The sequence below is a fragment of the Rutilus rutilus genome, assembly GCF_951802725.1.
Source record: "Rutilus rutilus genome assembly, chromosome: 14".
NCBI classification, from domain to species: Eukaryota; Metazoa; Chordata; class Actinopteri; order Cypriniformes; family Leuciscidae; genus Rutilus; species Rutilus rutilus.
Genome location: NC_140219.1, coordinates 30,368,319 through 30,386,000, shown reverse-complemented (window position 1 = coordinate 30,386,000; position 17,682 = coordinate 30,368,319). Strand labels below are relative to the sequence as shown.

The 17,682-nt window shown below is 40.1% G+C and overlaps 2 protein-coding genes across 3 annotated transcripts; both read right to left on the bottom strand.

The window, feature by feature from the left end:
- Positions 1-1,529: 1,529 nt before the first annotated feature.
- LOC311304285 (zinc finger and SCAN domain-containing protein 20-like) lies at positions 1,530-5,046 on the bottom strand. 2 transcript variants are annotated; one of them, XR_014629904.1, is made up of 3 exons: positions 2,425-5,046; positions 1,949-2,083; positions 1,530-1,684 (listed from the first exon to the last, which is right to left on the bottom strand). XR_014629904.1 is itself a non-coding variant. In XM_084431215.1 (2 exons), the coding sequence occupies exons 1-2, from the start codon at positions 2,831-2,833 to the stop codon at positions 2,046-2,048; spliced, it is 447 nt and encodes a 148-aa protein (XP_084287341.1). In that variant the 5' UTR covers positions 2,834-5,046; the 3' UTR covers positions 1,944-2,045. The 2 variants fall into 2 exon arrangements, 1 of the variants encoding a protein (XP_084287341.1); XM_084431215.1 differs by lacking the exon at positions 1,530-1,684 and having other exon boundaries at positions 1,944-2,083.
- Positions 5,047-10,241: 5,195 nt separating this feature from the next.
- Positions 10,242-16,767, bottom strand: rhogd (ras homolog gene family, member Gd). Its single transcript, XM_084429733.1, has 2 exons — positions 16,468-16,767; positions 10,242-12,996 (listed from the first exon to the last, which is right to left on the bottom strand). The coding sequence occupies exon 2, from the start codon at positions 12,969-12,971 to the stop codon at positions 12,396-12,398; it is 576 nt and encodes a 191-aa protein (XP_084285859.1). The 5' UTR covers positions 12,972-12,996; positions 16,468-16,767; the 3' UTR covers positions 10,242-12,395.
- Positions 16,768-17,682: the final 915 nt, after the last annotated feature.

The window sequence follows — 17,682 nt, the reverse complement described above, 5'->3', positions numbered from 1 at the left end:
CTATCTATCGATTACATTGGAAATCAACAAAAAAGATTTTTATCTTTACAGGCAACGTTAGTATTGTGGCACATTGCAAGACGGAGACCGCCTATTGTCTGGGCACACGCGCGATCTCGCCACTGGTGGGACACAATCGTTCCGGATTTCACCACTCAGCAGTTTGTGCAGAATTTCCGAGTGTCCCGGGAGTCATTTGAGTACATCTGTGGTCGAGTCAAGCCTGACATGGGGAGAAGGAACACAAATTACCGTATGTGTGTCACAATCCGAAAGGGAGTGGCAATTGCCATCTGGAAACTGGCCACCGGCAGCGAATACAGGACCATAAGCCATCTTTTTGGGGTAGGCCTCAGCACTGTCTTTAACTGTGTTCAGGACTTTTGCTACGCATTCAACAGGGTGTTGCTTCCTGTGCACATTACATTTCCTGACGCTGACAAGTTTGTAGAACTGGCCACATTCTTTCAAAATCGTTGGAGAGTACCACAGTGTGTTGGAGCAATAGATGGAAGTCACATCCCTATAATAGCACCAGAGGAGTACCCTAGAGACTATTACAACCAGAAAGGATGGCATTCGATTGTTCTCCAAGCAGTGGTTGATGGTAAAGGTATTTTCTGGGATGTATGCGTTGGCTATCCAGGTAGTGTTCATGATGCAAGAGTACTGAGACAATCACATTTGTGGGAAGTCCTAAATGACGGGGAGTTATTAGGCCAAAACAAAATGAACATCTCTGGGTGTGATGTTGGACATTATTTAATTGGTGACCCAGCTTACCCCATGCAGAACTGGCTCATGAAGCCCTTTTCAGACACTGGCAGACTGACACATGAACAACAGACCTACAATTACCAGCTGAGCAGTGCACGTTCAGTTGTGGAGATGTGTTTTGGGAGACTTAAAGGTCGATGGAGGTGCCTCCTAAAAAGAAACGATTGCAGGCTGGAGCTGAGCAAGCAAATGACACTCGCCTGCTGTGTGCTTCACAACATTTGTGAGGAACATGGGGACAACTTTACAGAGGAGCATCAAGACAGGCCTATAAACATTCAGCCTGCTGTCCAGGCGGTACCTGAACATGGTAATCAAGAAGGGGCTGACATCAGAGCTGCGTTAATACAGTACTTTTGTAGAGGGGATGACTGATTTATTTTTTTCTTAATTCATTGTAATTCTACCTGTGCTGTATTTGTGTTAAATATTTAAACTGCCATAACACCAGATGTAACATACTTGCTGAGTTAATAGTTTTCTCTTTCTGGTTTCCTGAAATTCAGCAGTGTTTAATCTGCACAAATGTAAATAAATAAAAAAAATTAAACCTTGATTACTTGCATTTGTTTTTGTGTTGATTAAGCATACTACAGCAGACAAGTTTCTGTAGAAAACGTTTATTTAAAAAAAAAATACACTATGCAAAAACTTTTAAATAATTTAAATATTAAAGTGTGTACAGTGCAGTGTGCAACATTGTTTCTTTGATTCAGTACCAGTCATCAGTGGGATTGCCTCTCCATCACCATGACCATACGCTCCATGAGTCCAAGCATTGCAGTTGAGTCTGCATCCATTTTCTTCATCAAGGTATCATTCATGTCCTTGCAGTGCAGCAGGAACCTTTCATCAGACCTCTCGAAATATTCCGGCAGCTCCCCATTCATGTCTCGTTTCCTTTTGCCTGTGCACAAAAAAAAACCCCACTACAATTAACACAGATCTCCCTTGTGTATTTTGCAATTGTAAAGAATCAAACACAAGAGTCAATGCAACATATAAACAAAATAATATTATATTATACTGTATTACTACACGAAACACCTTATATCATGTGTCTACTGTCATATCCCTAAACTACCACTAGTTCATTGGTCACTTCATGCAAATGTAATCAAATTTAATGAAGAGTGATATATTTCAGTTTCTTGATAACAAGAATCCTTACCCTTTCTGGTCTGCTGACTGGAAGAAGCAGATGAGGAGTTTTCAGCTGCTGAGCTGCAAGACGGTACTGGTGAGCTGCAGTGGAGTGGTAGCGGTAGCTACCGGTCAAATTCACTATCATCAATGTCCAACAACTCTAAAAACAACAAAAATAAGACCGTGTTTTAATCACAAACGTTAATAACGGATAACAGACCGTTGCCATGAAAAACAGTGCGTTGCTATGGACGCAGTTCTGTTCACTAAGCAATATAATCGTTTTTAAATCAATAAACTTTTTTAAAATCAATATTTTGTGTTAAATTATTGATTTATTTGGTAGGTAGAGCCATGTAATACTTACTTACTTAGCAATAACATGCTAGCTAGTTGACTGGTCAAGCAAGCACAGCTACTAAGTAGCATTGTAAACAAAACAGCTAAGAAATGTATAGTTGGTTTGTAACAAAGGTGAAACATTAGAAAAGTTAATCTTACCGGAATCAGTAAAGTTGTTGGCAGTACCCTGCAGCGGCGTCTCATCCATCATAGACTCAAGCATGGCAGTGGCAGAATTTAATGCCCCGGTGATCTGGCACGCTAGTCTGTCGCCGAGGACCGAGTCCAGAACCTCAAAATGAGGATTTCTACAACGTGGCCGTCCATTACCACTTCGACCCAACTCCTTCTTTTGGTCCCTGTAATCCTTTTTTAGTTTTTTTAACTTGTTATTGATCTGCTCTATGGTTCTGTTAAACCCCGCTGCAGCCATCTCCCTCTGGATCTGCTCGAACACAGGTTTTGTTCTTGAAGCACCTTCGATTTTTTCCTGTACCTCTGCCGAGGACCATACCGCCAACAAACAATTTGTCTCCTCCACCGACCACTGTTTCGCTTTAGTTTCCATCTTTCAGCAATAATTTCTACTAACGTTAGCTAGCGCTGTGTTTTTAGCAATGGCGGTCACCGTCGAGTTGTTGCTCACAATAACCCCACCCCCAGCATGACGTGGTAAAAGAACGATTCTAGTCCAGCAAAGAGTTGGTGCCGCTTTGGAACCAATTTTCCTGGCCGAGAACCGGTTCTTTGCTGTCGAAACAGAAAGAACTGGTTCGCGAGTAGGCACCGGCTCCGAACCGGCACTAGCACTGCCTTGGTGGAAAAAAGGGTAACAGAGAGCCGGTACACTTGATGTCACTGTCAAGACAGAGCTCAGGTTGGCGAAGGCCTCAGCAGAACAACTCTCTATAGTGAGAGAAGGCTGACCATACTCAACCTCAAAGACAGTTTACCAAGGTAGCCTCACAGAGGGCAGACAAACTTGATGTTACTGTCAAGTTACTCAAGTGAGCGGAGGGCTCAGCAGAACGACTCTCTATAGTGAGAGAAGGCCGACCATACTCAACCTCACAGACATTTTACCAAGGCAGCCTCACAGAGGGCAGACAAACTTAATGTTACTGTCCAGATGGAGCTTAGGAGAGCAGAGGCTTTAGCAGAATGACTCTCTAGAGCGAGAGGAGGCCAAACTGCACTCAACCTTAAAGACACTTTACCAAAGAGGCCCACAAAGAGCCGACACACTTGATGTCACTGTCTAGGTAGAGCTCATGAGACCGGAGGCCTCAGCAAAATGCTCTAATTTAAAGGCTCATAAAGGAGCTGCCTACTTAAACCCCATCCTCTGGGAGAGGCAGCTGAAACCTCAGAGAACATCAGGGAGCTGCCTGCTTCAAGGACCTGTCCTCAAAGAGACATGGTGGAGACATTAGGGATGCACCGATCCGATACTCAGTATCGGTATCGGCTCTGATACTGCCATTTTTGGCGGATCGGGTATCGGTCAGACAAGGCCGATCCAAATCCGATATTGTGCGTATACTATTCAGTGTTATTGTTAAGCCCCACAAAAGGCACACAAACATTATAAAGCACCATAAGTTTTCGTGCACAATATTATAAGTGTTCTGAAGCCATTATATAGTATAATGTGAGATATAAATTAATATTTAAGTCGTTAAATTCAAGATCACGTAAACGTTTCCCTCAGCTGCGCTGTCAGTCATTCTTCATTCAAACAGCGCGTCGCGTTCGGTTACAACAGTTAACACAATGAAACTCTCTCCAAGATGATTCAGTATTACTATTATTATACTTGATCTGTAGATAAAGGTCTATGGTTTCGCATAAAACAACTCTATCTTGCTGGACTTTATTGCTGTACCTTAATCATGTTACTTTCTACCGGGTGTCTGTTAGATCACAACACTGGAGTAAAGTCAGAGCACTATTTGTTCTTCACGCGCACAGTAACTGAAATTTAAAACTGTTAAAAGAAAATGCTGAATAGACTATTGCATAGATAGATACTGTACAATACACTACGCATCAATATGTATTTTCTTTGTGCTATAAACTTTTCAATGCGGACTCGACGCGCTGCGCGCTGTGACTCATGTTGCTTCAAGCGCATCATTCTGCGCTCGGGATGCGCATTTAAAGCGCTTTTTGCCGCTCTGTATTGGAGCCTTTCATATCATAATACAGTGACGCAATGAAACAATATCAATAGCCGTTCTTGTTCTGTCCTATCTATTATGTTGCTACCTCATTAAACAGCTGTGCTATACATTTAAAAAAATTCTAAATTTTATTGTAGGCTATAAAATAATTTATATTTTTGATTTTTGTTGTTGTTTTTCATGAATGTATTTTACAACAATACAAAGAGCAATGTGTAAAGTTTTACCAGATTTAGTGTTACACTTATTGTCTCTAATTTGTTCCCCACTAAACATTTTTTTTCACAAAATGTTAAAATTTTATACAATTATTGTGCACTCGTAATTTTTCTAGACTAAATTTTACTGCTGAATTATCCATTAATCTAGTTTATAATAGCATTTATGTCAGATTATGATCATATATTTTTTGTTGTTGTTTTTCTTTTTTCAGTTCTTATTATCAGTTCAACACAGAGTTATAGAAATTCTACTTGATTTAAAAAAAACTGCGCTGGTATCGGTACGGATCGGTATCGGCCGATACTCAGAATTTTTGGTATCGGATCGGATCGGTTCTGAAAAAATGGTATCATTCTATCCCTAGGAGACATGGTGGCTGATGACACCCGGGGGACGACTGATGTAGATGAAGCCGTTGGAAGTGGAATTCTGGGTGCAGATGGAGAGCAGATGGAACTGAGTGACACCGGGGGTTCTGGAGACCAAGGCGTGGCCGCAGTGACAAGTGTCTGAGGACTGAGGTGAAGCCGGTGTGACTGAGGACCAGGACGGAGCAGGAGGGAAGGTGGAGCCCACTGAAGCCGAAGAGGTGGATAGACGGATAGCAGCGGATGGCTCGTAAGTCTGTGGTGCAGGCAGGGTGACGACTGACCAAGTGGAGCTGGAGGGACAAGGGAGCCTGGTAGAGCTGTAAGGACAATGGTATCTGGTAGAGCCGAGGGAGGGAGGATTCAAGGTGGAGCCGACAGGTCGACAGACGAATGACTAGTGGGAAACTAGAAAGGAAACAGGTAACTGAAGAAAGACAAACTAAGAATCCATGAAAATCAAACTAAACAGAGCATAACAGTGACAACCTGATGTAATTTATATAATGGGCTATTCACTACATTGCTTTGTAATGTAACAATTATTTTATGTATGAACAATTTTTGCTCTGTGTTTATGTGCAAATAAAATTCATAGTGCTTATTTACTTAGAAAGCATCCTCCCTTATTTAAGTTTATATATATATATATATATATATATATATATATATATATATATATATAAAAGTCCTCCAAAAGTCCCACGGCAATACCCGGTGGTGCCGGCTCACATACCTAGTCAGACTCACATTGGGGCTCGGGCTCCGGGGTGGTGGTAGGCTCTGTCCTTGTCTCAGGCTCTGGCTCGTTCATTGCGGCAGGCGTGAGCTCCGAGGCTGTGGTGGGCTCTGATTTAAAGGTGCAGTATGTGAGATTGACAGCTAGCGGTTGAATTGGGCACTGCAGTCCAAATTCAAAATATCGAAGATTGTTGTTTCCCCCGCCCCCTCCTCCTCAGACTCAACGATCACGCGGGTTGCCAGATTGAGGACACGGGACAGGAACGAGCGCAATTGACAATGGAATGCAAGGACTTACACACTGTAAGTTCATGAGCTGATTTATCATAAGTTGATATCTGGTTTTAATATGCTCCCGTTCATAGAGATTTTTTGATGGGTGCGGAGGCTTTTTAGGTCAGGTAGAATCTGTGATCTCTAACCCAGTTTGTTCGCTGGCTTCCATGGCCGCAATATGCTGTGATTTCCGCCAACTGGCAACCTGTGGTGGAGAAATACTATTGGCTGAACTGGCAGTGGGCGGAGTCACACAGACCAAAACAAAAACAGACATTCCAACACGGAACACACATTTCAAAGTAAAATAACTGGCTGAAGAAGTGTTTTTCAGAGAAACAAGTATGTGAACTAAGCATATTTCCTAAATATCTGCAAACATATTAGGACAGTCAAAAACTTACATACAGCACCTTTAATGTCCGTGCATCGGGGTGATGGCTGGCTGGCTGGGCTCTGGATTCAGCTCCATGAGGTCCACTGGAGGATTTTAGGCAAGCAGGGTTGGGACGAGTATACAACTAGTGGCTTCCTCCTTTATAGGGTGTTGCTAGGGTATTTTGGGTGGTTGCTAGGGTGTTATGGATGGTTGCTAGGCTGTTTTGGGTGGTTGCTAGGGTGTTGATAGGTGGTTGCTAGGGTATTTTGGGTGGTTACTAGAGTGTTTTGGGTGGTTGCTAGGGTGTTCTGGGTGGTTGCTAGGGTGTTGCTAGGTAGTTGCTAGGTTATTTTGGGGCGGTTGCTAGGGTGTTCTGGGTGGTTGCTAGGGTGTCCTGGGTGGTTACTATGAAGATTTTAGGCCATTATTTATTGGCTGCTCGATAATATAAATATAAATATAAATATAAAGTGCATTTTTTATTATTTTTTCCGAAGTGTTGACAACTTAGTGTTGACAACTTAGTGTTAACTAATAATTGTTGAAAACTGGTACTACCAACAAAATATTAGTGCATTCCTGGAACTGGGTGTCGTTACACTACATCCTTATGCATCGCTTTCTGCCAGGACTTTTACAGGCTTTTCCCAAATCACGGAAGTGACCTCGACGTCCGGGTTAGCAATAGCATGAGCCGTCAGGCAAGTGTTATTTAAATAACTTTGGCTCGAGGTCATGGTGCGAAGGACCCTAGGTTGAAATTACTCCGAACCATCCCTTTAACAACTAGTGGAGAACCAGCCACACACAGTGAGTACTCGATGTATTTAAATAATGAGCAGTTGTCGTCCCCAATCGTTAAGTCTGCTCTAAACGTGCACCTTTAAAGTGCACTCGTCCCAAAAAACCTGAATGCACAGTTCCAGAAAATCATCCACAAAATCCTCCAGTGGCCGTCCTCCGTGTTATAAGGCCTAGAGTTGTTCCTCTGATTTTCTTTTAGTATATTCTGTTAAGTTTTGCCACAGGATGAAGAATATAGACGACGTAATTCAAATAGAAACGTTGTTTATCAACCAATACCTATGACTCTGGTAATCCAAGAGTGAAGAAACACTAACGACAGCGTTTAAAACACAACAACATCAGACAATGAACAGAAGGGGAATAGGAACTTAAACACACAATTATAATGAACTCAAAGACTAACAGGTGTGATTGTTAATGAATATGTGTGGTCACAAAAGACTGGCAGGAACAAAGGAACACAGGAAACGGGTAAATAGGCAGACAGTGTGAAAACGAAACTGAAACAGAACAAAACAGAAACTTCATGTGACAATAATACAGTTAACTTTCCATACCTGTTAACACATTCACTTTTACACACTTGTAACTGGAATGTTGAACGGCAATTTGCTGTTGGCAGACTGTAGTGGGAACATTCAAGTTTAAACATTAGTTGATAATAATGGGAACTGCTCTAGTTTGTTGTTTTTCATTTTTTGTGTGTTGTGTCACACTTGCAGTGTACAGTGCTACAGAAAGGAAGAGAACACAGTTTATTCAGATACTCCGATTTCTCAGGACAGCTGTCTGTCTGGTCTGAGTCACAACTAGATCACAGGCTAAACAAACTCACTGATGAGACTCAACCCTTCAGTCTGGACTGCGATGTGAAAACAACAGACAACTGCAAAATATTAATGAGGAGACAAGTTTGAGGTGAAATCTTGTGAAACCATTCCCAGCCTTCACAGATGTCTGGCTAAATGCTGTGGATGTGTTCAAGAAGAATCATCTCTCACTCATGCAGTGCGTCACATTTCTGTCCTTTTATAACTCGGTTGGTTCACTTCTAGTTCAGATGCTGAAGTATCACTGTGTGTTAAAGCCTGGATATATGTTATACGCACTGCAATGATCATCACATACTTATATATGAGCATAACTTATTTTAAAGGTGCGTCACATTAGTGAAATTTTGCATGCAAAAAAAAAAACATTGTCATAGTGATGCACAGCTCACACATTAACACCAAGCAGCTTTCTGTCATGTGACTAACTTGACTTAACGTGCTGCGTTGGCAACTTTTTCGTCCTCACACGAAAATCCCATTCACACTGATTCCTATTGGAATGACTAGATTTTGTCCATGAAATTTTTATACACCTTAAAAGAATGATGTTAAAGGGTCAAAGTTACAAGAGCTGTGTGCCAAATGCTACTATACACTATGCAGTCTGATAGCCCCTCCCCTCCAGTGTGTCAGTTGAGGTCATGCCAAGTGTCCAATTTACAAAACTTTGTTTTTTCGAGTAATTAAGTGCGTCAAACGGGAATTCAAAGGGCACTTTTTCCTTTTGGAGTTTTAATGTGAAACCAGTAATCGAATATAATAGTAGTGCACAAGTACACAAGCTGGAACACACCTAGGGTCGGTTATTAGGGCACGTTCACACAGCAACAGAATACGCTTGTCAGTCCTGTTAATCTGTTTTTTTTTTGTTATAAGAAATAAGAGCTGCTGTGTGTTCAGAAGTTTGATGAAGGCCTAGAATTCCCCAAACAATTACAAAACTATAGATGGAAAAGAATAATTGGCAGGCCTATAGTCCTTTTAAAATGTGAAAAACAACAATTTACACACTGTAAAAAATAGTTGCAATTAGCTAATCACAATTCACAACTTAAAATATTTGCGTTAGAATTACTTTCCCAGATTTACCCTGAGATAGGCTAACTCAAATATTCAAGTTGTCACTTACTTCACATTTTAAGTTGACTAAACGTAACAATTTAAGGCAGCATGAACACTTTTTACATATATATCTTTTTACATCTTTTGAACAAAATGAATAACTTGCAATGTAACAAAATAAAAAGGATATCAAATTAATGTGTAATCAAGAAAAATAAATATTAGACAAAATTACAAAACTAAAGATGAATGATGTTTGAGAGGTAACGCTTCTTATTCCTACAAATATAACAATAGTGATAAAATAATTTTAAATACCATTTAATAAAATGAATATAATGCGCCTTTGAACTACAAAGAAATGGTGCTTTAACGGAAGCAACACCATGAACACGGATGCTTTGTGTATAGGCTGAATCTGCATTAAATTCTTATTGAGGTCTTATTCATTTATTGATGAGAAAATGGTATGAATTATGACTATATTCAGTTGTAGTGAGACAATTTTCCATTCTGAAAATGCGTAATGGCTCCAGTGCCATCTAGTGGAAGCCATGCCATTAAAATACTTGTTAAAATATAAAACATGCAGCATTTAAAAACTGCACTAGAGTTAAAAAAAATTGCAATTTCATTGTACGAGTATGATGCTAAATTAAAGTAATAATTTTACATTTAAATCTACTTCTCAAAATAAACATGAATAAAAACAGCACCTTTTTTTTTTTTTTTTTTTGCAGCTGAAGTGACAATATCACAGGAAAAATTATATCATGTTGACATATGAAGCATTTAGGTTGCAACCACAAAGCAATGCCACTGACTCTGGCCTGCCACATGTTCTTGTGTAAGAAAGTTTGCATTTGTGTTGCTTGCAGCACGTCTTGATATCTGCCAGCTCTTTGTTGTGGCCTGTGCACACAGCAGCAGCAGCGGCAGCGGAAACCGTCTTAAGTGAGAACATGTGCTGCACTTTATCATGTCAGCAGCAATACACCCCGATCTCAGCCTCAGGAAGGGTGTCCGCAGAGTGTGTGCCTCTGCATTACCCAAAAACACTGAGCGCACGAATCACAGCAGACGAGACAATGAATCTCAAAGTCAATTGTACGTAAAAATTTATTCAGCATAATTTAAAATAATTTCACGGTTAGTTCATTTACACAAATTTATTTTGGTTACAAAAAAGGCAATTTTGACAAAATTGAGTTCCCAGTGTATAAATGTAGTACCACATACCAGAGACACACAGACAGTGTGCAGCATGCTGCGCTGAAATGATGAAACACATTCACCACTGCACACGCCGTCACACCAAATAGTGAGAGCAAGGTTTGCATTTCCCTTACAGATTTCATCTCGGCAACAACACAGCGACGCTTACATCGAGTTCGGCAACACTCACTTTAAATCGAAACAAGGAATGATTAGTTGAGACGCTCTCCTGGATTTAACGAGAGAATCGTGTCAGGTGCGACTCCAACGTTAACGTACACGAGTCCAGTTATTCCACTAAACATCTTTGTATCCAAAAGGCACTCTTTGGCCATGTTGGGGCGGACAAGTAAGAAAAAGCAAAAAAAAAATAAAAGTTCAACATTTAAAAATGCTAGGCAATTTAAAAATCACTTATAAAACATTGGCTGTCTAACTTTTTAAAGTGAGTCACAGGTTTCCACAAAGTCGGTCATTCAATGATGTCAGTTTTGCAAAATGTTTAACCACGGCTTCCAGTTATTAAAGCAAATCTCATATCAGCACATGCAAAGGTCTTGCACACATTACAGCTCCTGCAGTTCACCGACTGCCTGCCACCATTATTGTGAAACTGTGCTGAGATGAACGAAAAGACACTTTTATGACAATAACACTGAAAAACAGTCAGTATGTGAGATGAGGATATTGAAATACAGTGGCCAGTGTCGTTCGGTAACATGACAGACAACTTTTGGCCTCTCACTGAACATGCAACCTCAAATAAAAATAACTCGTCGGCTGATAATAACAATAAAATGCCTAACCCGAAACAAACATTTATGATCAGTTCTGAGTGCTTGTTGTGTTTGTACTGTGGACCGGCGGATCACGCATGCCTGCTTGCTCAGTCTTTGGGCTTGGAAGATAAATCAGTGTTTTTGTCACACAGTGCAGCGAGAGCGATGCCGTTCGCTGGGTCTGAGGAATGAGGCGTTGACTAAACCAATCCTGTGAAGCGTCAGATTGAAAACTAAGACTCAAGTGGCAGATCGAACTCAAAGGCTCAGTACAGCATGCGGAGGAACCTGACTGACGATCTCTGCGGAAGAAAATATGGGCTGCTATCTTGACAACAGTACTAATATAATACTTGTTTAGCAGCAGGATGAAGCCCTTTCAAGAAGCACATAAGGCACAATTCTCAGGATCATGGGTTAATCTCAAAAACACCATTAAGGGTCATATTTAATCCCAAAATCACAAGTAAAAAAAAATAAGAAATTATCTTTTGCATTAAAATTTTTGGACCACTAAGAAGTTTTGCATTTGTTAAATATAAGTGGAAATGCACAGCAATACAGTATTTGTTGTACCATCTTAAAGAAAGTGTGTGTGGACAGGAAGAGTTTCATTCTTGCATTACAGGAAAGGACTTCAGGATTTCTAATAAAAATCTGAATACTTCTAAAAAAAGGTTTAGTTTCATTATGGAAAGTATAGTAATTTTTTCTTTTGATTTTGGAGTAAAATATATCCTGCAGTTTTCTACATGAAATTCATCAGCGCAACCCAAACAATCCTCTCTTCTTTTTTTTCGACCCGTCCAAATATTGCTTTTGTGATGACTGAACAGGTACGGATAAAAAATATATCTTTTAAAAAAAAAAAATATCTAAGGCACATCAAATAATTTGGCTTGGGAAATACTTCCCGCAAAGGGACTATAAACGTAAAGTCTGATGTATCGACCTCATTCAGTCTTCATCATATTGCACATTTATCGGAAGGCACAGGACAGCGCGGGTCAAGAGAGTAATAAGGCCACAGTCCCGATCTACACACGTGCTAATGGATCTTTCACTGAGTGCTGTTATTAATCTGCAGAACAACAGGTAAGCGACTGCAACAGACTGCATTTAACAAGGAATGTGAAGTGAACGTGTCAGTGAAATTCAAAATCAGTGAGCCAGAGGAAGTCCTTTAAGAGCTAGAGAAGAGGCCAAGAGGGGAAGAGAAGGATGCAAACACCAGGATCACAGCGCGTTTATGAGTTCATGTCCGACTATAAGAGCACGCACCTCTTGTTATTCTTTTTGGTGGCGGGGTAGAGCACTGCGCGGACGGCCTCCACGAACACCTCCCGCACGCCCTCCTGCAGGAGCGCAGAGCACTCCATGTACTTCACGGCCCCGATCTGCTTGGCCAGAGCGCCGCCCTGCTGGTTGGTGGTGGGAGCGAGCCCTTGCTCCTTCAGCTTCTTAACCGTTTCCGTATCCGAGCGCAGATCCCTCTTGGTGCCCACCAGAAGGATGGGCACGCTGGGACAGTGGTGAGACACCTCCGGGTGCCACTTGTGGCGAACGTTGGCGAACGACGAAGGGCTCCCGATGGAGTAGCAAATGATGAAGACGTTGGTTTGCGGGTATGAGAGCGTGCGCAGACGGTCGTACTCCTCCTGCCCCGCCGTGTCCCAGAGGTTGAGGCTGACCGTACGCCCATCCACGCTCATCTGAGCGCTGTAGTTGTCGAACACAGTGGGGATGTACTCCTCGGGAAAGGCGTTTGTCGTGTAAGAGATGAGGAGGCACGTCTTGCCTACCGCCCCGTCTCCCACCACAACACACTTAATGGTCTGCATTCTGCGTCCACACGGGAAGCGGCACCTGCGAGCAAGTCAAGGAGGAGGCGTTAAAGGGGTCATCGGACGCACAATTCACTTTCATATGGTGTTTGCATATAAATGTGTCTTTGCAGTGTGTGGACACAACCACCATACGATGAAGAAAATCCATTCGCTCCTTTTTTTTTTATAATCAAAAAGCCTAAACACTCTCAATAATCAAGCCGTTTGGATTTTCTGAGCAATATGATGTCATATTGCTCATGCTCAGCCCACGACCACTGACGGACTGTCCCGTATTAGCATATTTCCAGTGTTATCATATTTCCCCCTCCGCCATATGTATACTGTCCGCCAAGGCAACACTTAAAGGCAGGTTTTTTCTAAAAAACTTTTTCCAAAATTTGTTTAAACTGTCTTTATATACCAATACATAATTAAAATGTAAGTACTCTGAAAAGAGAGTATACAAATCGAGTGTCTGTAGTCCTCTCAGGGTGCAATAAACACAGCTACTTATTTCCATTCGGAACGAATGAAATGATTGGCTGGGCGACTGTCACTCTCCCTCGCTACCATGGCTACCACCCCTGCCGCTACAGGAGCTGCCCACATGCGCGCACCCGTTTGACTCGAGGAGAGGAAGAGGCACGGAGAGAGGCACGGAAGCTAGGAAGAATCACAAGAGAGAAAGAGAAAGAGCAGAGAAAGAGCAGTCAAAATTCCCAGTACCTGCATATACAGTCAGCGAAGGCAAACAAGGCAAAAAAAGGAACCAGTAAGGTAGAAAGGTAGGCTACTTGTCACCGGAGTGTAACGTTAGTCCTCATCAGAGCCAACAGTGCTTTAAATCGTGGAAGCTCTTACATGCAAAACACCGTATATGTTATGAATCTTACACGAAATTCACCTTCATCACAGTGCAACTGATGGTAATGGGAAAACGTTTATCAATGCAACCTGTTTTTAGCTTTGCCTTATGTTACTAGCTCGTTACCGAATCAAACTCAATATATTTTAAACTTTACCAGTATCGATATGCTAGCTTGATAGTGAGTACTAACAGCCATGTTAGTTGTTTATATTCATAATGATAAAGTTAGGTATTTTATTACATGTGATTCTGACATGATGTCACTACATGCACTGCGCTCCTCTCGGCGCTGGCAAACGCGTCCTCCAGCTGAGCGGTCGGCATCGCGCGTTCATGTGTTTTGGGGGCGTGGCTTTGGAAGGAGCCCAGAAGGGAGGGGGTGGGAGTGAATGGAATAAGTAGCTGTGTTTATTGCAGTCCTGAGAGGACTACAGACACTCGATTTTTAGAGTACTTACATTTTAATTATGTATTGGTATATAAAGACAGTTTAAACAAATTTGGGGAAAAGTTTTTTAGAAAAAAACCTGCCTACCCTGCCTTTAACATGTCTTGTGTGGACACCCCTCATGGGTGAGCAGTTGCTCATTATCATTTAAAGAGACATGCACCGAAACTGTTTTTGAGGAGGTAAAAGGGGAGTTTGTTTTACACACCCATTGAGGAAAGTATGTTACACACTTTACATCAAGACCCTAAAGAATCACACCAACTTGTGGAAAATGGGCATCCGATGACCCCTTTAAGGCAGAGAAGCAGGTTGTGCATAACAAAATGTGAAAATAGGGCTGCACGATTATGACAAAAATCATAATTGTCGATTATTCCCTTGAAATTGTAATTGCGATTATCACAATTTACATTGAATGATGTTTTGGAGCGCTGAATAAGACTGGCAACTTGGTAGCAGCAATAACATCATAAAAAAAAAAAAAGAGACATTAAGCAAACAAGATTCTGACAGCGGGCCTCATGTTGTCTTTCAGTCACGTTGACTCAGACAGTAACAAAAAATTGCTTCTAAATATCTTGCTATGCTTTGTTATTACCAAATACTGGATTCGTCCTTTTTATCAGCTTGTTTTCTTTCAATTAGCAGAGGTTTTGAAGATTTATTTATGGATCTGACTGATAGTAGGCCTCAGATCTGAGCTCATGCACCTCAGTTTATTTAAGTGAATAAACTTGTGAGAACTTTTGTGTCCTCAAAAACTGAGGTGCATGAGCTCAAGATCAACGAGGCCTACTATCAGTCTAATCAACAAAACAAAAACTGTCCTAAATGAAAGAAAACAAGTTGATCAAAGGAATGCATCAAATATTTGGTAATAAAGCATAATGAGAGATTAAGATGCGATTTTTTAAAAGGCCTGTCTTTTTTGACCGGGAACACCAAATCAGGTAAAGGATAAAAAAAAAAAAAAACACATTAAATTACTATTATTTTACAATATGAATAAACCAAGTAACTGTGGTATCACCTGGAAACTACAAAATTAGAATTTTGTAAAAATATGTAATTCAGTTTTAACTTTTGTGCATGTAACGTTAGGCCTAATCATGCTTTATCATGAATAATTGATAGAAATCAAGGAATTGAGAAACTCAAATAGACCTTGTGTTTCGAATATCACAGTCAAAACATCCTGAAGACAGTTTACAGGATCTCCACTGCTATCATAATTTGAAACTGATCCCAAAGCATCTTGATTCAATCAAAACAATACATTATTATGAATCCAATAGAAATCCTGTCAGATTTCATTCAGTTCAGGATTTTTTTGGTAAGAGCCAGGAAATCAGAAACCAGATCACTAACTTAAATCCCCTTGAAACCAGCAAACTTAATTAACTGACTCAAACTCTCAGGTTAGTAAAGTGGCATCAGGTCTCTCGAGCTGACAGACACACTGTTATTGCGGAAGCGGCTAATGCTAACCGTTAGATTAGCTATCGAAAAGTTAATAAGTCAATTAAAAAGTCTCATTTTCACATTCAAGTTTTTTAAAAAGTAACACACCAGCACATGTTGTTAACGATGTGTTAATACTAGAGAAGTGAACCCTTCCTTCATTTTGAAAACAGTTTCTACAGACTGTGACATTGCTTAGCTGCTATTAGCAGTGACTGTCTCAACACACAGCCACACTTCACACGACGATAAAGTACAACTATCCCGCTATAATAATATTTATAATGATGATTGGTTTACTGTACATTGTAATAACTGTTCTTATCATTATTAGTGGCATCTTCATTTTTTTATTATTATTTTAGTTTTACTGCTGTGCGTTAGTATAATGACGATTTGACAATATATGTAAAACAATCACGTCCCGGACGCGCTTTTCAATATGAAAAAAAAAAACATATAATAATAATATTAATATTACTAATAAAAATAATAATACAGAAGGCTGTTGCAGTTTTGACGCGTATGAACGCAGTTCAGTCACTACATGATCAGATTTGACATGGGAGTTCCTGCGCGCGCCCAATGACAACAAGTATTTCCTGTATTTTTCTCACATCCATAACATATGTTTTACACTGCAACTAAACACCAAAACTAACACGAGTCTTCGTTTAAGCACTAACACGATAATACAACTTATTAAATGACTTTCAAGAAGTTCTCACCGCCTCAGAGATCCTCGCGCGCCTGTCCGATAGCGTTCAAACTCGCGTTCGCGTGAACTCGCACACTGTGATCTTACGGAAGCTGCAGCGAAACACAGTGTCAAAATAAAAGCCAACAACTCATTTAATTCTCTTGAACCCTTGTTATGAAAAGTAGCTCAGATTTAATTTGTGTACTTGAAGCTTAATGGGTAAAATATCTGTAAATCAATATTAGTCTTCAAACTTTTTTCAGGACAAGGTCCTTCTGGCCCCTCTGAGTCTGGATTTTGATTTAGTTTTCATTTTGATTTAGTTGCCACACCTGATGTGAAGCTGCTACATTAGAACACTGATCAGCCAATCACATGACTTGGACAAATGCATCATTAATGGTCACATGGATCATGGAGTGTTGAGGCTCGTTTAAATGGATGGGAGACTGAAACATGAGTTCTTCTACAGTATGTTCATATTAATCAACATCACAAACACGAGTGCCGGTGTTGTGAATATCAGCACGACTGTGATGCGGCAACTGACACGAGGCCACAGCTCACGGCCATTAAGTTTCTTTACACAACAGTTTCAACAAGATTTTAATAGAGAGTAGTTGAAAAACTAAGTATCATTCACAGACAAATAAAGCGATACAAACAGTCAAATATTTTGATACGCACTCATAGAAAAAAGAAAAAAAAAAGACTAAAAAAAGCCTCACAATCACAGGCTAAAGGCATTGACCAATCACATTGAAGTACTAAAGAGAGCCAAACTTACACTTACTAAATTGTAAGTGTACAATTTATTTAACTGTAAATAAAGATTTTATCTATTTAGTTGTAATGCTTATGCATACTCGTCTGTCACCCCTTAAATGATCTGTACAATGAAAACAAGTGTTCCATAAGTACTTAAAACGTGCTATACAATTTTATTATTATGAAAGTAATGTATTTTTTGTCTTTAAATTATTATAATTTTTTGAATTAAAAATTATTATATTACAAGCAAAAAGGCTGTTAAATCATTGAAATATTAACTTAAAATATTAGGAGTACTTCAAGAAAATATTTGTCACACTTAAAAAATACATTTAATGGTGGTGTTTTTCCATATACTCAACATGCAACAATAGGGAAGCACATAATGTATATTGTAGTCTATAGTGTAATTTCATTTCGAATCATTGCGTAAACGTCATCTTAAATAATTCTTATATTAGTTATGCGTTTA

Excerpts from the sequence above, each read along its gene's own strand:
- LOC311304285 (XM_084431215.1), bottom strand. The coding sequence starts at position 2,833 with ATGGAAACTAAAGCGAAACAGTGGTCGGTGGAGGAGACAAATTGTTTG. Across the intron at positions 2,084-2,424 it reads CAACAACTTTACTGATTCCG|AGTTGTTGGACATTGATGAT; the intron begins GTAAGATTAACT and ends TGTTGTTTTTAG.
- rhogd (XM_084429733.1), bottom strand. The coding sequence starts at position 12,971 with ATGCAGACCATTAAGTGTGTTGTGGTGGGAGACGGGGCGGTAGGCAAG.